Here is a 24,274-nt window from a genome sequence, read left to right on the forward strand (position 1 = left end):
GAGAGAGAGAGCGAGAGAGCTTATTCCCATTTACAGAGGTCAGCTGGAATAACCAAATATGCCTTCTGTTTTAGCAACATTTCCCATAAGGTAAAAAAAAAATTGGGAGGAAGGAAAGATATCTCCCCCCCCCAAAAAAAAATCAGGCTGCCATAGAATGACCGAAACTGAGTTAGGGCAATAGAGATTGTCTAAATTGGATGTTTTATTTACATCCAAAAGGGCAGAGCATAATTTAGTTTGCCTCAGATTTTTTCACAGACATTAAAACTATAGCAAACAGACCAGCAGGGAAGCTTACACAGCAGCGCAGTAGGGGAGCTCGCCGAACGTCTGCCCAACACTATGCCTGGTTGTAGCCAGTATCAGAAGCCTCACATGTTCTCTAGCACTAAAAATTGCAACCTGGCTCGTTCTCTTTTGATTTGATCAGGGAGGCTAATGAGAAAGATGGATAGATGAAAGGAAGAATCAAAGGAGTCTCTCAAACAGGATTTCTTTCTCTCTTTTTTTGCAGGTAAAATGATAGCTATGAGGTAAAACAAATATTAAACAGTGAGAAGAACAGAGCAGGGAGAGAGGGATAAAATGACCTAATACTGTTTAATAATTGCACGCTTTGTTGAATGTAAAATAGCAAGCACCAAGGCACAAGAGAACAAAAATTCAAAGTTCGAAGGGTTGAAATGAACATTAAACGTGTATTGGTGTGCTCTCAAAATTCTTTGGAAATAGGAGTTGGTTGAAAGGTAAAAGGACATTAAGTCCCTCAACCCTGACTAAAGCAGGGTTGCAACTGGAGACAGAGGTAAACTCTTACTACCTTGCAGGATAAGGAATTTACGTCAGACTAAATCCAAAGGTTTATTTGTAGTAAGAGGATATTATACAAGAATTGTAAATTTCCAGTTCAGTTTTTTAAAAAGTACTTATTCCAAACTGATATTTGAAAGTGTCATTTATGGAGACAGAGCACTTGTAAACTAGAAGATTGACAATCTAGATTTATAATCCTCAGTGCTCTGTGTTGGTACAGATGATTCCATTAGACCACAATTAGCTAACTGTTAGTTATGGGTTACAAATGAAGTTTCTTCCCTTCCCTTCTTATAAGCTTGATATAAAGATGGCTTTAGAAGGCATTGGTAATAATCCATTTTTATCCAAAACTCAGATTAATCATTGAGGGCATTTGCCATGCTTTAATATGATAGTCACAAATGTATTCTCTCTAATCATGTACACTGAGAGCATGTGCACTAAAGATGAATTCCTTGTGTGTCCAATCACACTCGGGCAATAAAGAATTATATTCTGTTCTGCTCTGCTCTGCTCTGCTGTATTCTATTCTATTCTATTCTATTCTATTCTATTCTATTCTATTCTAATCTAATCTAATTTAATCTAATCTAATCATTAATAATTAGGATTCAAAAGTGAATTGTGGCTTTAGAATATTCGATTGCAAATCTTCAACCCCTGGAGAAAATAGACATTAGCAAACATTACAGATAGTTCTCAATTTATGACTGCAATTGTGCCCAAAATTTCTGATGCTAAGGAAGACAATTGTTAAATGACTTTTGCCCTATTTTATGACTTTTCTTGCCACAGTTGTTAAGTAAATCACTGAGTTGTAAAGTTAGTAACAACTGAATTGAATTTGGTTCTCCATTGACTTTGCTTGTCAGAAGGTTACAAAAGGTGATCATATAACCCCGGGACACTGCAATTGTCATAAATATGAGTCAGTTGCTAAGCATTTGAATTTTGTTCACGTGACTACGGCGATGCTGCAGTGGCCATAAGTATGAAAAACTATCATGTGTGACTTTTTTTCAGTGCCGTTGCACTTTTGAATGGTCACTGAATGAACTGTTGTAAATCAAGGATTACCTGTAGTAAATTGCTTACAATAAGAAGAAGATTATGCCTCTCTCTCTCCAGCTTCCACATGAATCAGCAGACACCCATTCTTCCATTAAGCAAAGCTTGTTTTCATAGTGCCAATTTGTTCTTTCTTTTAAAAAGAAATACTTTTGTGATTCTCTTTTCTACTGAGAACAGTATCATCCTTTGTAATGAAAGAACATCCAATATTTTCATGGAACTGCAAAAAAAAAAAAAAAAAAGTGAGCGGGTAGCAAAATGCCTGGTCTCAGCATCTTTGTCTGGGAAATGTTGAAGTGTGACTGTGATTTATAATGAGAAAAAGGTATCTACAACATACAATTTTCTACCTAGCTGCAAAATAATAATTCATAGTGATGTCCATTCCAGATAATATACCTTTGCAAGGGAGGACCCATGTGGTAAGATGATCGTGATAAATGCCAGACCAATGCAGGTAACGGCTTTACAAACCATTAAGATTAGCTTCCTCTTTTTCCCCTGATGATAACAGTAACCATGCTGTGAGCCTATGTGGTAATAATATTTCACGACTGATAAATGCCAGAACCAGGCAGAGGTGTTTATCATTCCCAGTTCAGAAACGCTGACTAAAGTTACCACACATTGCCAGTTTTTCCTCTTTTTCAGTCAGATAGCAATTAGCAAATAGGTTGATTCATAAAACAGAGATATGCAACATTCCTTCCAAGCTTTGGGAATTATTTTTTCACCCTTTTTTAATGAATATGTTCTGAGCTAAAACAAAATATGGAGGCACAAAACATGGGGTAATAAATGTTAACTCAGAGGTTAGAACAGTAGCATTTGCAGGTTCCGTTATGGGTAAGAGAGACACACTCAATTGGTGTCTACGGTATTCCAAATATATGAGTGGGGTATTTTTCATTAATAGTAACCAAAAAACATGTAAAGTTGCCCCAAAATCTGATCACAAAATTCTGTGCAAGATTCCCACATTTTCCTTGGATTTGGCAATTTTGCAAGATAATAGCTGTTTTAAAAATAATTCATTTTTTGTCTCATAGATGCTTTTTCAAGAGGCAACTGGACTTTGTGGAAAAAGCACCTTTGGGACAATCATGGCCTGGATGATTGAGAATCTCCATAGACAAATTCATTTCTTTATTGTGGAGTCCATAGGGGAAAAAAAAGTTCTGAAAAGTTTGTTGAGACCTGCAGTATTATTACTAATATTTATATATTAACAATCAGTATTATTATTTCAACAATTTAGAGCACATTTTAAACTGATCACTGGTATATAAGACCAACATTTATGGTTCAATGTTTTGTGGCACACAATGAAGGATGCCTCGAGATCAGAAGTTATTCAGTTTTAACGGCCATAAACCCAGGTTCCTTATTTCATCCTTAACTCTTTTACTTGGCTAGAATTAGGCTCATCACCTTTGGGTCCATTCGAAGCTATGCCACGTCAGATATTGATCAATCAAATTCCCTGGGGAACAACTTTGTTTCACTTTACCTTATACTGTAGGTGTGAGTCCTAACTGAGTCCTGAATGCTTCAGAAGACTACTCAATCTTGTTAAAAAGGACTCCAGCCTTTTAATGAGGAAATATGAACCTTACATTATGTTCCTTTCCAGCATTAGCCACTCTCAGCCCTGACAGTATCATAACTGACCTCCAGCAAAGGATTTGGGTCAGAGGTTTCAAAAAGATAGACCCAGTTTTTCTCACTGGATTATAGTTTAATAAATATCTTTCCTTGGTCAAACCTAAATACCTTTTAAACACCTGACACAGAAGACTTCTCAGCTTGATCTCAGTTTCAGTTACACATTAGAGTGACAACTGACAGATCTATCAGCATCCTCTATCTGTATATGTCTAATACAGCACTCAGTTTGCATCCAATGTAGTATCTGAGTGCTTGCTACGTACACTAAATGGAAAACAGAACTTATAAAATCAATTACTACAAATCTGAACTGTTCTTCTGACCAGGAAGCCATTGTTCTCCTTCTCCCAGGAGGCCAAACTTTAGCTATTTTTTTTAAAGGATGCCATAGAGCCATGGATGCCTCCCTCACATTACTAATTATTTCAGGCTTTCTCTACATGTTTATTGTGGCTTTATAATTGATATATTGTTGTATTGCTAAGTTTTAAAATTTGTTCTTGGGTTGTCAATAAAAATAATTCCCTGTCTTTGTTGTATTTGCTAAGAATAAAGCTTTTTTTTTTATTTTAAAGCCAGAACTTTATAAACAGCCATTTTTTTTTAAAAAAAAAAGTCAGTTTGAACTTTGCTGAGCATTCAAATTCTCCAGCCAGATTCACATCTTTGGGGGACATTGATGTGACAGCCATGTGACAGAATAGTGAATCTATTCCAGATTTCTCAATCTACAAAGATTTAGTCCAGGGAGGGAGTCATTTTGCCAAAGAAGTGTTTGATCCTATATGGAGATGTTTGAGCCCCTCTAAGACAATTCATTCAACTCCTTTAAAGCTTATATTATCACATTTTCTAGTGGAAGGGTTTTTAGGTAATAAAAAAAAACATAACAGAGAGGGTAGCTATATTTTTTTTTAGCCTTGCACTGTGTGGAATTGCTATCAAAATATTTCAAGAGTGCTGCATTTGTTTTAAAGGTAGCTGATAATCACTTGTGCTGCCTCTTCCCACCTCCCAGAAAACACAAAAACCGAGAACCAAAACAATAAATATTTATGAACTCTATATCATATACATGACTCATTATATCTATTAATATGACTAAACCATTGAGCACATGAGAAGAAAGTAGGAATGTATTTATATGACCAAATTTCTTTTTTGGTCCATGGGTTGAGATCATCTTTGCATGAAACCTGGATGACTGAAATGACAATGCACAATATTACAGAAATGTATGAAGGCATGATGAATCTAAGTTTCACTTCAAGTTTGCAAAAGGGGATCACTTGACCCTGGGACACTGTAACCATGACAAATATGAACCTGTTGTCAACATTCGAAAGTAAATCACGTGACAATGGGGATGCTGCAATGGTCATAAGTGTGAAAAATGGTCTGAAGTCACTTTTTTCAATGCCATTGTAACTTTGAAAGGTCACTAAGTGAACTATTGTAAGTTGAGGACTACCTGTATAGGCTTCAATAAATTGTTTATGTCGCGATTTTATGGAACGGAATGGAACAGAACAGAACAAAACACAATAGAATAGAATAGAATAGAATAGAATAGAATAGAATAGAATAGAATAGAATAGAATAAACAGAGTTGTAAGGAAACTTGGAGGTCTTCTAGTCCCAACCCCTCCTCAGGTAAGAAACTCTAAAATATTTCAGACAAATGGTTTTCCAAGCTCTTCTTAAAGACTTCCAGTGTTGGGGCATTCACAACTTCTGGAGGCAAGCTGTTCCACTGATTAATAGTTCTAACTGTCAGGAAATTTCTCCTCAGTTCTAAGTTGCTTCTCTCTTTGATTAGTTTCCACCCATTGCTTCTTGTTCTACCCTCAGGTGCCTTGGAGAATAGTTTGACTCCCTCTTCTTTGTGGCAACCCCTGAGATATTGGAATACTGCTATTATGTCTCCCCTAGTCCTTCTTTCTCTTAAGCTAAACATACCCAGTTCCTGCAACCATTCTTCATATGTTTTAGTCTCCAGTCCCCTAATCATCTTTGTTGCTCTTCTCTGCACTCTTTCTAGAGTCTCCACATCTTTTCTACATCGTGGTGACCAAAACTGAATGCAGTATTCCAAGTGTGGCCTTACCAAGGCATTATAAAGTGATATTAACACTTCACGTGATCTTGATTCTATCCCTCTGTTGATGCAGCCTAGAACTGTGTTGGCTTTTTTGGCAGCTGCTGCACAGTGTTGGTGTTGATACTTTGTGCCTGACAATTCCTTCACTAAGAAATATATGGGGAGAAATAAATCTTAAGCTCAAACATTATCCTACCATGTAACAGTGTGTAAGACCCAGTTAGACTTCCCTTGTACTCCCCAGTTTTTGGAATCATATTATGCAGAGGTGGGCTGCTGCTGGTTCGGATGGGTTCAGGCGAAAAGGTAGTTGTGACCAGCGGCTGGGCCCACCCACCTGCCCCAGCACTATCCCATCCAATATAATCACTGTGTGTTTGCTGCCATACACATGAATGCACACACTCACATGTTTGCATTTTGGATGAACCAATTGTTACAGTATGTGACTCTCACCTCTGACGTCATGTAAGCCCAACTCAGAACTGACTTGCTCTTTGCTAGGTGTTTGAAACCTAGCCCTTTTTTAATCTTTTGTATGATTTTCCCTAATATTCATGTCAAGATGATTATTCTACATTTCCTGGGTTTGATTTTTTATCTTTTTTAAACAGTGGGAGGTCTTGGTTTTTCTCCAATCTATTGACACCTTGTGGTCCAGGAGTTTTCAAAGATAAATGTCTGTGGTTTTGAGATTACATCTGCAAATTCCTTTAGCATCCTGTAATCCATGTGGTCCAGGCAACAAATTCCTTCAGAGCATCTAGATGTTTTCCTACCATTTCCTATTTGATGTGTAATTCTCTTACGTCCCCTACCATACACCTTCAGATTGATCACTTGTCCATTTTTTCCCCTTTTGGGAAACAACAGATGTAAAATTTAGAGATTGTAATTCCCTGTTGTCCATCACCATCATGCAATCTTTTCCAATCAAGAAGTTTCCTAGATTTATCCACACATACCCCAATAAAGTTTTTGTTTGTTTGTTCATTATTTGGGGAAATTTATTGCAAGCCTTGCTCATTCTATCTCTTAGTCTTCCTCACCCCATCCTTACAGATTCAGGTTATTTCCTGATATTCTGTCTTTCATATATGGCCCTTTTTCATTTTGTTTAACTTTATGCCAAATTATTATGCAATAATATAACTATATTCTAATCCCAGGGCTGAGGCAAAGTCAACAGAAGTATTCCAGTTTATAGTATTTCTGTGGTAAGAAAATACCTCTTCCATATTGGAACTCTCCAAATATTTCCAGAGTAGAACTAAGCAATTAGAAGAATGTTTTTAAAATTAAAAACCTATGCTAGATAACGTCACAGTCCCAAGATCCAGGTTATCTAAAACCTGCAGCATGTAAAACTGTTTCCCTATGTCAGGGACCTTGAACATTTATTTTATCTTATCTTTTGCACAATGAAAGCACAGTTACGTGTGCTTCAACATCTCATGCAAATAGCTTACTCAGAAACCATATTTTAAGACTCGGAAGCCATTAATCATATAGAAAATATGCTTATCCTAAGCCAGTCAGCAGCAATGTCGTTATCACAACATTAAAAGGAGTTTCACATCACAAAAGCGATTATAGGTCTCCATCTCGCATTCTTTCATTACTGACTAATTGTTTTCCACAAAAAAGGCAGTTATGAAATGGTAGAAAGGATACCAGGCAAGGGACAGGATGTGAACTAAGAAAATCAACACAAGGTAGAATTGATCATTACAGAGCATGAAATAAAGCTTATAAGATAGGCATGTTTATTAAGTATGAGGATAACCTCCCTGGCCTAAGTTCTACTGAGGTCGGTCATAAATCTGCATAGTAACCACACTACATCCTATTGAAGATACATTTGCTTTACTTCTATGTAAAACTTCCATGTAAAATGCATGTATTGGAAAAGGAAAGAATTGTAGTTTCTCTGATCTATCAATCAAATGGTATTCAGTTATGGAAATTATCAGTCATAGCAGTCTGAAGTGATATTAACTCGGTACCTTGAGACCAAGGCCTCTAGTGTCTCATGGATCCATGGTTGATTAAATACCTTTATGAGATAGGATTGAAAGGTGCAATAATTTTCTCCACCATAACCTATCATATAACATGCAAAGTTAAAAACTAAATAGGTTACACCATGAATAGCTGCTAAAATCTGTCCAATGTCTCAATTAAAACTTAGTGAAGGTATAACTTAATTGTATATCAATAGAAGATAATTTGGTAATGAGCAGGGAAATGACTTAATATTATGTTCTTGTTAACACAATCAAATGCTTTCCTGCTAATTATATTTGGTTGGGAGAAGGCCTAATGGGTGGGTAGATTATGCACACATATAGATAATTGTGTGCTATTTTTCTAAGTTGAATGATAAATGAGGAATTTCAATAGAACAGAATATATATAGCTCAGAGTTGTAGAGTCCTTGGTGCTCTCTGAGTTGGTTCTTTGCTTGCAGACATTTCATTGCGTGACTAGGTAACATCATAGAGCATCAAGGATGCCACATATTAGGAAATGTTCATGTTTTGCAAATAATCTGGATCTTCCAGAATCAGAAAAAGTGCCTGCATTTCCAATGAGATGAAAGAGATAAGCTAATACTTTCCCATTCCTTTAAGCCATGGTAGCCCACTGAGAGCTAAAAAAAAAGTATTTCCTCAGAAAATTCATGAAATGAGTTTCTGGCATGACAGGTCACACCTCAGCCTTTGCTACCTCAGACCAATCTTCCAAAGGCCAGCTCTGTATGTCACCTATAGCAAAAACCACCAAGTCTTATAACGTTAATTACACCCCATGATAATGCCTCGGCTTTCATGGATCTCAGCTTGTTTTATCAGAGATAACAGCATCATTCTGAGTTACAATACACTGCTACATCTCCAACAACATTCAAAAGTTCCCATTTTCCAACTTGAGGGTACCCTGAAGGACAGGAGCTTCAGGAGGCTGTAATGAGTCAGAGAACTTAAAATTTTCCTTGCCCATTGGAGTTGTCACTTATGAAAATGTGAAGACGTTCTATTGGAAAATAATATTTAAAATGGGGCACTTCAGCTGTAACCATGCTTCCAGGTCACATTTGTCTGTTTAAACCATGGTAGCAGCAAAGACCATGAGGTCAGCAAACTGCGGCTCTTTCCTCACTCTGCTGCGGCTCCGTCACCGGTCAGCACCACAATTTTGAGAGGTGCTTCCAGTGCAGGGGGGGGGAGAAGCACAGTGCACCAGGAGAAGACTCTATGGCAAGGGGAGGGTTTTCCAGTTGTCTCCACAATTGATAGGGCTTTCGGTTATGACAGGTAGAGGAAAAAGTGCGCCATGCTAGGAGGAGACTCTATGGTGGGGGAACTGAACTTCCGGTCAGCTTCCGGTTAGGATCTTTGTGGTTCCGGGTGTTTTCTTTTCTGTGGGAAACGGGTCCAAATGGCTCTTTGAGTATTTACGTTTGCCGACCCCTGCTCCAGATAGTCAGACACTGTTGTAACACCCATAACTTTTTACTTCTTTCAGAAATCCAAGAACATGATAGCCAAGTGAAAGCCATAAAGGACCTTGTACAGAGATTGCCCAGGCCAAACTATGACACCATGAAAATGCTGTTTGCACATCTGCAAAAGTAAGTGGAAAAATTATTAAAGAAGAAAATGGAAATTAGAAACAAAAAGGGCAGATTGGTTTTCAGCAACATGCTGTATTGTTTCAATGCTCAACTTTTTCAGTACATCATCAGATCCTATCAGGCCAGTTATTGTGGAATATGTTACATTTTTAAAGATCGTTCCATACTAAGATTTCAGACAGAAGGAAATGAAACAGAAAAACATATTTAATATTAGTCTCAGCTGATTTTGGCACAGGAAAGGACAAATGCAGCCAGAACTGCCATCCTCCTTAGCCTCATAGGTACAATATATAGAATATGTGACAATAAAACATTGTCTTTTAATACGTGACTCTTTGCCACTGTTTATCTATATTGTCCTTTAAGTTTTGTGATTTTTTTTTCCTCTAGAAAACAAGTCAAGGGTTTAAAAATTGAACTTAATTTAGAAATAGAAATTTGCTGCCAGAGACCAGCCCAGTTAAAAACACCTTTATGTCATGAAAATTCTAAGCAACATACGTACATTTCTTGAACGTGGCTTCACTTGTATCCCTAGCCAAGTGATACAAGTGAAGCCACATTCACATTTAAGGCTTCACTTGCATCTCTAGCTTTGTATCCCTATCCAGGGACTGCAATGGCTTGTGTGGTTAGGACACTAAGTCAAATGACCATTGAGAGGTCAGCAGCTTAGCAGTTCAAAACCTGGCAGTGAGCTGCATGACGGAATGAGCTCCTGTCAATTTGCCTTATTTCCTGTTCGTTTCTGCTCACCTAGCAGTCCGAAAGCATGAAAACACAAGTAGATAATAGGGAAAATACCAGGGACATGAAAAGAGTCCCCTCAATCCCCTCAAGAGTCCCTCTAGGCAATATTGATGTCCCCACCTAATCCACTGTCCAACCCAGAAGTGCCTTGTATGACAGAGGTGGGTTTCTGCCGGCATTACTGCCGGTTCAGTGCGTGTGCAATTTTACTCCGCTTGCATCTGCAGTTGCCTATAAATAAGCCTGCACATGTGCAGAACATTTAAAAAGGTCAAAAAAAGATGTTGTGGTGACTGGGGAACCGGTTCAGGGGTGTGGCGAGCATGCCGTCCCTACCAGTTCAGAGACCCAGTTGCCATTTCAACTAGTTCCACCGAACCGGTGTGAACCAGTAGGAACTCACCTCTGTTGTACGTGCTTCCAACACAAAAGTAGTAGTGTATTCCTAGCACTACAGTGCATAAAATTAAGAAATAAGCGGGCTTTCTAAGCAAAATACATATTTGTAGGCAAAACTGCACCTTGGAGCTAATCCGTTTTATAATGATCATCAGCTTCTAGAGAGAGAGAACACTAATAAAAGAAGTCAGCATCTAAGCTAGATGAAACCTAGATCCAAAGTACGATCTCCCCTGGAATGGAATACTTGATAAAAAAAGCTGGTTGTTCAGCCACCAACAACAGCAGTCCCAGATAAGGCAGGTTGGAGTCTTCCAGCACCATCATGGAGCCCCTGCCACCAACTTAGCCAGAGAGGCAAGAATCTCATGCAGTAATGCTGCTACTCTGCAATCTAGATTCAGATCTCAGGGGTGGGGATATGAAGGATTTGTAGCATTGGTTTTAAACAGTTTGATCCAATTATCCTTTTTCCCCAGTTCAAATAATGTCATTACCTTCACAAAGACAGATTCTGTTGTTTTACTCCTCAGCACCTCAGAAATAGCTGTCCCAAACTGGATCCTTGACTCACAAACAAGCAATTACAAATTGCTCCATTACCCCCAGGATATGCTCCAAATTACCCCCACTTTAAAAACCACTGATTTATAGTTTGACCTCCTGAGGATCCTGTTCCAAATTGACTATTTATGGCCTGCTATTTACACCTCCAGTAGTGATCTCTTGAAACTAATTCCAACTAGGGCCGCAGCAAGAACCAAAACATTAAAGCCCTTCCAATGTAAGGATCTCCATCTAGATTGAGCTGTGAGATTTATATTAGAAAAAAATAAATAACCAAAGATACTACTACTACTACTGGAAGAACTACTACTAACTTAAGTTACTACTACTAATTTAAACTGAAATAAAAGAAGCAAGATAATTAGACCTGACCTGTATCAATAGCGGTTATTAGAATCGTATAGACTTCTGTTTTTTGGATAAATCACATTTCTTTTCTTTTGCTTTTTTTAATTATTAAAAATAATTACTATTAAATTTAGCCCTAGGAAAGGCTTGCTATTGTGCACTTTAGGCAGAGCTTATTTTTTTGCTTACTTACTATGTTACTAATATATTAATATAATTTATTGATAATAACTTTGCTTATCAAGTGTATTTATAGGGACGGGATGGCTAAGACGCTGAGCTTGTCGATCAGAAAGGTTGACAGTTCGGTGATTGGAATCCCTAGTGCCACATAATGGAGTGAGCTCCCATTACTTGTCCCAGCTTCTGCCAACCTAGCAGTTCGAAAGCACGTAAAAATGCAAGTAGAAAAATAGGGGCCACCTTTGGTGGGAAAGTAACAGCATTCTGTGTGCCTTCGGTGTTTAGTCATGCCGGCTACATGACCATGGAGAGGTATTTAGACAGCGCTGGCTCTTTGGCTTTGAAACAGAGATGAGCACCGCCCCCTAGAGTCAGGAACAACTAGCACATATGTGCCAGGGGAACCTTTACCTTTATCAAGTGTATTATACCTTATTTATCAGCTTTGTTAAAAAATGAAAATCATGTACCCTGTTGTTGCAGCCTTTTGAGATACAGAACAGATATTCAACTTTCCAAAAACTTACGAAGCACCTACTAATTAGCTTGCTATAGTTTGTTGCTAAGCTATAACCCACTACCAGCCATTCACGCTTTAATTCCCCGATTAGACTGCTGTAGTACACACTAAATAGTGCTGCCCTTGAAAAATGTCTGAAAATGACAATGGGCATGAAACGCAGCAGTATGATTGCTGGTGAGAAGGAGACATTTTGATCAGCATATATGTCTGCTTAACAAACTGCGGATATGTTTTCTGGACTCAGTTCAAGGTATTGGTGCAAACTTTATGTTAAAAACTTGGCAGTTTGATGCTTTAAGGCCTGCCTTCTTTTATCCATTCTTTACAGTATGCTCTGTCGGAACCATTGCCTTGGATTTTACAGGTTTGTGAACATTAGGCAGAAAATATCAATGTGACCTTACAAGTTATAAGCCACACCTATTGCATTAAGAAATATGGGGAAAGGGGAATATGGGAAGGAAGAAATCAATTAAAAGTTGTAAGAAAGATAGATAGATGATAGATAGATGGATAGATAGATGATAGATAGATAGATAGATAGATGATGATGATGATGAGAGAGAGAGAGAGAGAGAGAGAGAGAGAGAGAGAGAGAGAGAGAGATATGATAGGTAGAGATAGATAATGATACTTTCAATCTCATTGATTCACATACTGTATAGCTATTTTTTGCTTTGTTTTCCTGTTTGTGCTCTTCCATCCTCTTTTGATTGTACCTCGTATAAGCAGAAACATGCCGCCATTTGTAAGTTATGGATTTGAAGAAGGTTTCAATTTCTTCCACTCCAGCAATTTTACAATTTGCTAATTTCCAGGTTATGGAATACAATGCAAAATCAAGAGGGTGTGTTCTAAAAGGTCCCCTGTTTAATTTCTCGCAGCTGGTTAAAACCCAACAGGTGAATGTCCTATAAGCTCAAAAGATCTGTGGCTTCCAAGGTTCTTTGTGTAAGCTAAGTAAGGTCATGTGACTCTCCTGTCCCGGCATCCTATAAATGCTGGATTCTGATTCTGATCCAACGGGGATAACTGGTTTCTAAGGTGGCTTGTAAAATGTGTCTTCCTTTTGAAAAAGGTTCCCGCACACTCTAAAGTTCACCAGTGAGCTACTGATTCAGTACTGCAGAGTCTGAGACATGTTCTAGTTGCACGCATAAGGGACTATCAATAAAATGTGGTCACATGTCAGGAAGACAAATCAAAGGTATGACGAAGAAGCAGTAGGATATTGATCTATTGGTTAAGACATAGGGAGGGAGAGGAAACCAACAGCACATTCGGTACACTACACAGCTCTGAATGGTGCACTCTCAAATAGGATCCTGCTTCTCACTCCAATTATGGAGGCGAGGAGGCAACGTCATTTTGATGAAGGGTTCGCCTTCATGAAACAATGTTCAAATGTAATGATTCTTATGAGGATGGATCTCTGTTATCTCCTCCTCCTCCTTTGCCTCCCTTCTTTAAGCGGAAAGCATTGAGTCCACATGCCCAACGGTGGCAGAGTTTTCCAGCAATGGCATCTGTCTCTTTGGCAGCTGCGTTCAGGCACATTGTCAGGGGAGCTTACAGTTGCCTCCTGGTTTATCATGTGAGTCACTTCCTGTGGCCTATCTGGCTGCTTCGCCAGGCAGAAGCCAATTCCTTTGACTTCCCCTTTGATTTTCAGAAACTTGCTCTTTCCAACTTTTTAATGTTTTAAAGACAGTTGCATTTCGCTGCAGGGCAGCATTCCTATGCACATCTAAGCATCTCTCTCTCTCTCTCTCTCTCTCTCTCTCTCTCTCTCTCTCTCTCTCTCTCTCTCTCTCTCTTTCTCTCTCTCTCCCTCCCTCCCTCCCTCTCTCTCTCTCTCTCTCTCTCTCTCTCTCTCTCTCTCTCTCTCTCTCTCCTTTCTTCCCTCCCTCCCTTTTGCCAGACAGGCAATCCTCAGACTTTTCTATCTTGCCATTACTGCTCTTTGCTCTGTTAATAATGCCTTCAGTCAATTTTATTGCCCTTTCGTACAGAGCAAAGAAAATGTATCGGGGGGAAAAAGAGGGGGAAATAATGCACAGAAACACCAGTGCTGCTGTTAACAGGGGGAAAAAGAGGGGGAAATAATGCACAGAAACACCAGTGCTGCTGTTAACAGGGGGAAAAAGAGGGGGAAATAATGCACAGAAACACCAGTGCTGCTGTTAACACAAAACATGGGCATATGCACAACCGACGTGCCTTTTTCTCTTTTCAGAAATGTGTTTTTATCTTCACATTTTCCAGGCATCACAAAGAAAACAAACACCTGCCCGGTTGAAATTAGAGCAATAAAACATGAAATCTTATGTTGGTTTTATTGCATAGTTCTCATTTCTGGAAACTATATTTAACGAAGTAGATTTATTTTTACCTATTATATATATCTCAGCCAACAGCACACATCTAAGAAGAATGCAACAGTAGTTCAGGAAAAGGAAGCAATGACAATGTGATGACAGGTTCAGCAGCGATAGGCAGAATGCTGTGGATAAATCAAAAATTAAAGCTATTGTATGACAGTTAGGAACACTTAGCAAAGCCGGCAAAATTTCCATTCCTTCCATTACTATCGTATTTTGGAGGAAAGAAAAATGCAGAAAAGTACATGTGACTTCTATTTGCTTTCAGCCTGTTTCAGTAGATTCAGGCCAAAATAGATATACTGTAGGTATCTTAAACTTGTTTGCAATTATTTTTCCTCATGTAAATTCAAAAGAAGAGGTTAAATTTTTAAGGATTGTATGTGAATGGTGGCGTTTACACGAGATGACACTTTTACAATGCCTCTGATTTCCTCTAAGTGTATGGGGGGAATGCTATTTATGAAGAACGAGAAGCAAAAGGTAGTCAAAATAACTTTCAAAATATTGGGAATTCAAAAGATATGATTAATACAATGCGTGAAGCTGCTTTTAAATTATATTGTGAGAGATTGTTTTACACACACACCCTTTTATTTTTATCATTAACTCAAGGGAGCGAACATAGACCTAATACTCCTTTCTCCTCCAATTTTCCCCACAATGAGAAATCTCTGAGATGGGTTGGACCGTGAGAGAAAGTGATTGACCCAAAGTCAGCCAGCCGGCTTTTATCCTGAGGCAAGCCTAGACACACAGTCTCCTAATTTCTGGCTGGGTGCCTTAGCCACTAGACCAAACTGTTTTCTCAATAAATATTAGCACTTATTATCTAAATGTATCTGAAGGTTTTACCCACGATAGATGCAATACAACCTGTTCAATATTATCTCATACTACTTCATAGGCAAAGAGTGTCCTTTCCATGGCAGAGACAGATTCTTCTGAAATCAGAAGGACCATTGATAGAGTGTTACGTCTGTGTTAGACTTCTACATCACTGCAAGTTAGGTACCGTATGTCTCGAAGAGCCGTGATGGCACAGAGGTTAGAATGCAGTACTGCAGGCTACTTCTGCTGACTGCCAGCTGCCGGCAATGTGGCAGTTCGATTATCACCAGCTCAAGGTTGACTCAGCCTTCCAAGGTTGGTAAAGTGAGGATCCAGATTGTTGGGGGCAATATGCTGGCTCTGTAAACTGGTTAGAGGGGGCTGTAAAGCACTGTGAAGCAATATATAAGTCTAAGTGCTATTGCTACCTTTAGAAGATAGTTACATAGCTGTTGCATTTCTACTTCTGCAAATGTTAACATTTTGACTAGGGAGTGCTCAAATAACAAAGCACTCCCAGCAGGAAGTGGGGTCAACCAATCAGCATACATGACATGCATCTCCACACAAAAGGGAGTTGAGATTTGGGTGGTGTGAGGGTTGGCTCATCTGCAACCATCTGCAACCTACACTTACAATCAACCCTGTTCACAGTATAGGTATGCACCAGTGGTGGGATTCAATTTTTTTTACTACTGGCTTGGTGGGCGTGGCGTGGTTTGGTGGGCATGGCTTGGTGGATGTGGCAGGGGAAGGACACTGTAAAATATCCATTCCCACCCCACTCCAGAGAAGATTACTGCAAAAATCCCCATTTCCTCCCGATGAGCTGGGACTCTGGAGGCAGAGAATAGATAGGGGTGGGGCCAACCAGAGGTGGCATTTACCAGTTCTCTGAACTACTCAAAATTTCCATTACCAGTTCTCCAGAACTGGTCAGAACCTGCTGAATACCACCTCAGGTATGAAATGATGCCTGTGCGTAGTTGCAGACAAGTCTAAATCAAACTTTAGTGTGAGATGCACTCATAATGATCATTGCTAGAAGCACCTCATCACATTTTGCATTGATTTTTCTTATAAGAACTAGGCAAGCACAGTGCAAATCCAACAGTTCCTGCAATTAAGCAGTAGAATCACTGAAAGAAGCACAGAATCCAAATTCCCCAATTTCGTCTCGGGGCTCGTAAATTAATTAGGGCAACTCTTGGAACCTTCACACAGGATTCACAAAATACTGACCTGATATTATCTTTTAATCAAACAACCAAGCAAAATGTTGTATGAATTTCTTCATGAAAATAGAGTTTCCCTTCTCCATCAAAGCCTGAGAGATAACTCATATTTTATATATATTTATTTTTCTCTGCACTGAAGATATTCTTGAAACTATCTTAAAGTCAATCATTTTGTTATAAATCTCATCTATGCAAGAGTCACTTCCAGGATCAACACAGACAACAGTACTATTTCCACTGAGGTCAACTATGGCTTCATTCCATTGATCTCAAATCTGGAGCAAAATCCCACATACATACACACACAAGCTGTATAGAGTCGTCTTGATAAATACATGAGGTCTCATTGTCTCCAGCTTGTTTATCGTGTTATACTAAAATATGATTATCTAGCAAATGTTTTGCATCAAGTGATCTCTGTCATATAGAGGCACCAAAATTACTAGACTTTCTTGGAAGAGAGAAAGCAATTGCATCTTAACACTTTTTATTTTTACTTAACAAAGGATCAAGATACAGAAGTAAGACAAACAACTTTATTTTTCTCAGCCAACAGTTCCCCCCCCCCCCCATAATTCATGTAAGTTTCAAAATTCTCAGGCAAGATGTGAACTTTTTTTTAATGAATAGTTACAAATCTTTATATTTGTCTGAAAGTTAAGAAGTCTTAGCTGGAATGCACTCTCCTTGTAGAGGAAACAAACCACTGGCAATAAAGTAGAAAATGGAAAGAGAGACCTAAATCACAGCACAATGATCTCCTTTACAGCATCTGCCAAAGAGACGGTGTTCTTAGGCAGCTTCTCCGAAGCAGCGTCTTGATGTCTATGCCACATACAGATTTATTATTGTGCCTGAGAATCTGAAGGGGAAAAATGTTGATGATATGCCTAAGCAGCACTAAGCTCTGGTCATAGGAAAAACTCCAGAATTGTGGGTACCACACCCACACCTACTGATGTGGTCCCAGATTTTTTTTTCCTTTGGAGGCACCTAATTAAGAAAACCTTGACTCATTTACATGGCTATGTTTGATCTAAATTATACTCCAAACCACACCAAATTAGGAGCATCTGTGAATGTGAAATGATTGTTCCCTTAGAATGGGAGAACGAAACTGGCTCTGGACTGCACATGTTCAAGTGACAAAAAATATTTCAAATGTACCATACTTCTGAGACTACTTTTCCACTAATAATTTGCAGTTCGTTAAAGTTGTGTATCTCTCTCTCTCTCCCTCTCTCTCTCTCTCTCTCTCTCTCTCTCTCTCTCTCCCTCCTCCAGATCCACTGTTCCCCACTCAAAATTATTACAATCTGTCTACAGACAGTTTCACTTTTCTTCTTTCTTTAGCAAAGACAAAAAGGGAGGGGTGAAAGAAAGAACTAAGGGGCCACCTACTTGGTTGATTTTAAAGTGGCCACTGCTGGAGAAGCAAATCCAGCAATTGTCAAAAGTTGTCATTGACACAGAGAGCTAATTCCAATGAAATATTTTCCCAGGACTGAGCAAACATCTGCTGGAATCTACCGCTCCTCACAAAGTCTTTGTTTGCATTTTCTTGGGTAGCATTTTCATTTGTATTAACTCTGCATGAGAGAGGGTGGGGGAGAGAGAAATGTTGTACTGGAATTGGCTGACCGTCTCTTTGGAAATCATTAAAAAAACTTAACCAATATGTGTTGAATTCCATATGAAGGGATATGTTCTTTGATTAGGTATTTTAGATGCAATTTTAAAACTCAGCCCAAGCAGTTCATCCAGACAACAAATAAGATTCTACCAGCTTCTTCTAATAGATTATCCCTCACAGTATAGTATCTGTAGCACAATCTTTTGTCCACATTATAAGCTGTTGTAATTTTACTTCATACATGCTCACATTTGTTTTTGAAAGCTGATCATGGGTGAACAATCAATATCTTGGCATCACAAATCAAAAATACTTTGCCCAGCATGACTGGAACTATATTATTTACCAATTCAAATGTAGCCACGGATGTGGATATGGAATCTGAAAATATTTTCTGGTTTTGCAGCCTGTTCAAAACAACACTGGGAGAGGGAGGGTTGGAAACCTGACAGTCTGTAGATAGTGGGTTCAAGTTCACTCTGTAGGTAAGACATTATGCGAGCCTGACTAGGCTAAATGATATATATAGAACATGGAATAACAGAGTTGTAAAGGACCTCAGATGTCATCTAGTCCAACCCTCTGCTTGAATAGGAGACCTATACCATTTCAGACAAAAGGCTGTTCAGTCCCTTCTTAAAAACCTCAAGTGATGGAGCACCTGGTGGCTTAGTTTTAGGTTGCTTCTCTCCTCAGTTAGTTTTCATCCATTGTTTCTTGCCTTGCCTTCTCGTGCTTTGAAGAAAAGGATGACACCCCCCCCCCTCTTCTTTGTGTCAACCCCTAAAATATTGGAAGACTGCCTATCGTCACTTCTAGTCCTTCTTTTCACTAGACTAGACAAGACCAATTCTGGCAAATGTTCTTCATATGTTTTAGCCTCCAGTACCTAATCATCTTTGTTGCTCTTTTTAATATTGTGGTGACCAAAACTGGATGCAGTAGTTTGGATACAAACTACTTTTACAAATACAGGTCTGTAAAACATTAACCCTCAATTAAAGTGTTAAGTCCTCAAGGCTACGACACCATTGACTATCATTGCCGGCCCCTGATTGGTTGAGACACGAGCAGCCAGCTGGCGGGAGAATGCAGCCATTCTATTGGTTAAGTGTCTGACAGCTCTAGTATCAAAAGGGCTGTCAGCTGTCAAATGTTGCTGTTTGCTGGGTCGAGGTTTGCCTTACATTTTGCCGTCTTATACTGTTAATAAAAGTTGTGTTAGCTTCAACCTGCCTTGCCTCAGTTCCTGTCTGCCTCGTTCTCCCTACAGAACACTGGTGATGAAGGTGGGATCAGGACTGAGGTAAAGGAAAAGCAAAGTCACTAATAAGAGCTGCCTCAAGTCACAGGCGACGAGAAGTCGCTCCAAGGCTGATTCCTCAAGTTCTGTCCTTCTAAGAATGGCTAATCTACCGGCATTCACGGCATTCAGCCCGGCCACTGAAACATGGGATGCCTACCTCGAGCGGTTCGAGTGCTTCCTGGAGGCAAACGACTTCACCAGTTTGTCCAATGGCCATAAAAGAGGATATTTTCTCAGTGCATGTGGCTACGAGATGTTTGGAACAGCCAGGGCTAAAGCAGCCCCTCAATCCGTCCATTCGATGCCTTGGGAGAGACTTTTGGAGAAATTTAAAAATCATTCCTCTCCAATTCCCTCGCGCATATCCAGACGTTATGCATTTAGGCAGAGGACCCAGAGGGAAGGGGAATCTGTGAGCGATTACATGGCTTCCCTCAGAATAGCGGCCCTGAACTGTAACTTTCCTGTGCTGGATGATGCCCTGTTAGAACAGCTGGTCTGTGGTATCAAAGACCTCATACTTCAGCGATGCTTGCTGGCACAAAAAGAGCTGAGCCTTCAGGCAGCCGATGAAGCCACAGAATATGAAATGTCGGACAAATCCACCGCAGAAATTCAGAGATTTCTGCCACCGGCCACCCATGCCAGCAGGGGCCATGCTGTCCACCACGAAGAAGACAATGAAGAAGACTTCTCGGACGAGAAAGAAGAGATTAGCCACCTCAAACTGGCCACCAGGAAAAAACAGACTCAGGCTGATTTTTTACCTCAGGCGGGTTGCCTGAGTTGTGGCGGGAACCATGCAAGGTCAGTCTGCAGGTTCAAAGCTGCAATGTGCCATTGGTGTGACAGGAAAGGACATTTATCCAAGGTCTGCAGAATGACCATGCCAATCGCTGACCTGCCTCCAGAGTGCGCCTTGTCTAGACAATTCGTAAAAAGACTTCCCAAACACCACAAAGACTGCTTTGCCATTGCAGGTGACCAACAGCATCCTGATTGGGCTATCAGCCCTGCGTCCCTGACTAAGCCTACCCATAAGATATACCTGACTGTGCGCATAGATGGAGAGCCCTGCAAGATGGAAGTGGACACTGGCTCTTCCAAATCCCTGGTCTCTTGGGCTACTATCAAACAGATAGTGCCCAGCCTGACCAAAGCTCAACTCAGGCAGTGGCACTTCACCTCAGAGACTGTCAAGGACAGCCAATACCCATTGTGGGTTGCGGCACATTCACCATGGCCAGCAATAACTTCCAGGGGCCTCTTCCCCTCATCATTGTAGATGGCCATCTGCCCAGCCTCCTGGGGCTTGACTGGTTCTCTGCATTGGGGCTCAATATCTCCGGCATCCACTCCGTTCTTCCAGATTCCTTCACGGTGCTGGCCAGCAAGTTCACAGACATATTTGACAACAAACTTGGTAAATATAATGGACCCCCATTTCTTTTAACTTGAACCCCCAGGTGACGCCAATACATCTAAAACCCAGGAGAGTGCCTTTTGCTCTTCAGCCCAAAGTAGATTTAGAGCTAGATAAATTAATAACACAAGGAGTGCTTGAAGCAGTAGACCACTCCCCCTGGGAGACCCCCATAGAAATAGCTATTAAGCAGGATGGTAGTATTAGAATTTGTGGGGATTTTAAATGCACCGTTAATAAAGGATTGCAAGCCAACCCTTACCCTGTGCCAGTGGTTCAACATCTGCTCCATTCCTTGGGCCAGGGAAACATTTTTCCCAAGTTAGACTTGGCACAAGAATATCAGCAGCTCCCGGTGGATGAAGCCACTACCATGGCTCAAACCATCGTAATGCACTGGGGAGCTTTCAAATGTAAATGCTTGCAATTTGGGGTCAGTGTAGCCTCAGGTATTTTCCAGAGCCTAATGGAGCGGATGCTCCAGGGGCTGCCAGGGGTGGTACCCTATTTCGATGACGTGTTTATATCCACTTTGGAACAAGCTGAGCTCGTCGATAAATTAAGAGCAGTCCTGACCTGTTTCCACCAAGCGGGGCTGAAACTCAAACAAGAAAAGTGTAGGATAGGGGTCCCTAGTGTAGAATTTAATGAAGGTAGAGGCAATTAAGAAAGCTCTCATGCTCTCCCCTAAGGCTGAACTGCAAGCCTTTCTGGGGCTGCTTAATTTTTACTCCATTTTTTTTACCCCATAAGGCGTCTTTGGCAGAGCCTCTTCATAGGCTCCTGGACTCTAAGACGCCCTAGCATTGGGGGTCTAAGGAAGCCCAAGCCTTTAGGGTAGTTAAGGATGTCCTTACATCCAAATCTTTATTAGTGCAATACAGTGATCACCTCCCATTAACCTTGGTGTGTGATGCATCGCCTTATGGCATTGGGGCCATTCTGAGTCACATTCTACCTAATGGCTCAAAAGCCCCAATTGCCTATTATTCGCGCATGCTCTCAGCAGCTGAAAGAAATTATAGTCAGCTGGATAAGGAGGCCCTAGCTGCTGTAGCAGGGGTAAAGCAGTTTCAAGATTACATTTATGGTCGTTCTTTTCACTTAGTGACCGGCCATAAACCCTCTTGGGTCTTCTGGTGGGGGATCGCCAGACTCCTCAGATTTTGTCTCCAAGAATGTCCAGATGGACAGTCTTTCTAGCGGTGTATAATTATCAGCTACAATATAGGGCAGGAAAAAACCTGGGGCATGCTGATGCCCTCAGTTGCTACCCTCTGCCAGGGCCTCTTTTGGACCCTGCTCCTACACTTCGGTCCTCTTAATTTAAGAGTTGGCTATGCCAGTATCCACCGGGATATTGCCAGGCTCTCTGCCACAGACCCCATATTGGCCCAAGTTTTGGACTAGGTTTGCAAGGGGTGGCCACAGGGGCCAGTAGATCCTGAGTTTCACCCCTTTTATATATGGCAGCATGAGCTGTCCGTCCTTAATGGGTGCCTGTTATGGGGCAATAGGGTGGTAGCTCCCCCAAAGCTTAGGTCACCAATTTTAAATTGCCTGCACGCTGCTCACCTGGGCATTGTGCGCATGAAGGCTTTGGGCCAAAGCTACGTGTGGTGACCCAAGATTACCAGGAAATAGAAAACTGGGTAGCCACCTCCCAGCAGTGCCAGCAATCTAGACCAGCTCCTCCTTCTGTGCTCATCAGGGAATGGGACATGCCCTGGGCTTCATGGACACAAGTTCATTTGGATTTCGCCGGCCCGTTCTTAGGGCAGAACTTCTTGGTCTTCATAGATGCCTACTCGAAGTAGGTGGAGCTGGCACTCATGCCATCCACCACTTCGGAGGCTGTAATTAGGGTGCTGGGGAGGCTATTCGCAACCCATGGGTTGCCTGACGTGGTGGTGACTGACAATGGGCCCCAGTTCATGTTGGCACCCTTTCAGATGTTTTTAGGCCAGCATGGCATATGACACGCCCTGACGGCCCCATTCCACCCAGCCGGAAATGGCCTGGTAGAACAATCTGTCCAGTCGGCTAAGGGGGCATTGGGCCGTCTGGGACCAGGGAATTGGCATGACAAACTGTCCCAATACCTCCTGGCACAGCATACAACTCCATGCCCAATCACCAAGCAATGTCCTGCAGAACGGTTTATGGGTCATTGGCTCTGGACAATCCTGGACTGGCTACACCCTGGTTATACAGCAGAGAAAACCCCCCTCGCAGGTGACTCCACATGGGCCTTTAATGTGGGATACCCAGTCTACACCCAAAACTATGGGGCCAAACCAAGGTGGCTTCCCGGACAAATCACGTAACTAACTGGACCCTACTCTTATAAGGTCCAGCTCAGTGACAGGCAAATGTGGCGCCAACACATCAACCAGCTCAGACAGTGAGCCACCAGCGCAGCAGACCAACGCCTGGTGCAGGCCCAATCGTGCCCCAGGGAACTAATATTGACAGAGGCTGCTCCAGCGCAGACAGAGGTGCACGCAACACCCCCCACCAATGTGTTCTTGTCACCAGGCTTACCTGAGAATCCAGTCAATCCCACTGTGGTCAGGTTTCCTGTTGACTCAGCTGCGAAGTCTCCTGATGTTCCTCAAGACTCTCCACCAGCGGCTCCTCCTTTGGCCACCGCCCCTGAACTAAGGCGATCTGGGCGGAGCTGACGCTGGCCAGCGTATTTGGCTGACTACGCATGTGCTAAGTGGGAGGAGAGGGCTGTTAAGTCCTCAATGGTATGACACCATTGACTATCATTGCCGGCCCCTGATTGGTTGAGACGTGAGCAGCCAGCTGGCGGGAGAATGCAGCCATTCTATTGGTTCAGCGTCTGACAGCTCTAGTATAAAAAGGGCTGTCAGCTGTCAAATGCTGCTGTTTGCCAGGTCGAGGTTTGTCTTACATTTTGCCGTGTTATACTGTTAATAAAGGTTGTGTTAGCTTCAACCTGCCTTGCCTCAGTTCCTGCCTGCCTCGTTCTCTCTACAGAACAAAAGTATATGCAGATTGATAGTCAGGAACTATTTTACATTACCACAAAAATGAATTAGAAATATTTGCAGGTGTCTAGGGTTCTTTTTAAAGCTTGCTTATAATGAAAAATATGGCTTGTAAGATCTGTATAAGATTGGAACAGCATACAAACTACAATGTTGGTTATGGTTTCTTCATCTCCAAAGGTTTTTAAAAAGAATGGGAAATTATCTCAAACAGTCTAAAATGGTATTTGTGGTTCCTTCCAATTCCACAATTCTATGACATGTAGACCTCTGGCAAATGGAAAAAAGAGGTTTCATATAAATATTTGAAGTTATTGATGGCAATTTAGTGCTGCTAAAGAGATAATCCTTCCTGTTTGCTCTATAGAAACTTTAG

At 40.9% G+C, this 24,274-nt stretch overlaps 1 protein-coding gene across 2 annotated transcripts in view; it reads left to right on the forward strand.

Moving 5' to 3' along the window:
* Positions 1–24,274, forward strand: part of ARHGAP15 (Rho GTPase activating protein 15) — a 466,785-nt gene that overhangs the window by 424,344 nt on the left and 18,167 nt on the right. For both annotated transcript variants that reach the window (XM_081935112.1, XM_081935113.1), the window contains one exon: positions 9,188–9,293. In XM_081935112.1, coding sequence (XP_081791238.1) covers positions 9,188–9,293 — 106 coding nt within the window. The remainder of the gene's footprint in view (positions 1–9,187; positions 9,294–24,274) is intronic.

The sequence above is a fragment of the Natrix helvetica genome, assembly GCF_964273705.1.
Source record: "Natrix helvetica genome assembly, chromosome: 1".
Classification (NCBI taxonomy): Eukaryota; Metazoa; Chordata; class Lepidosauria; order Squamata; family Natricidae; genus Natrix; species Natrix helvetica.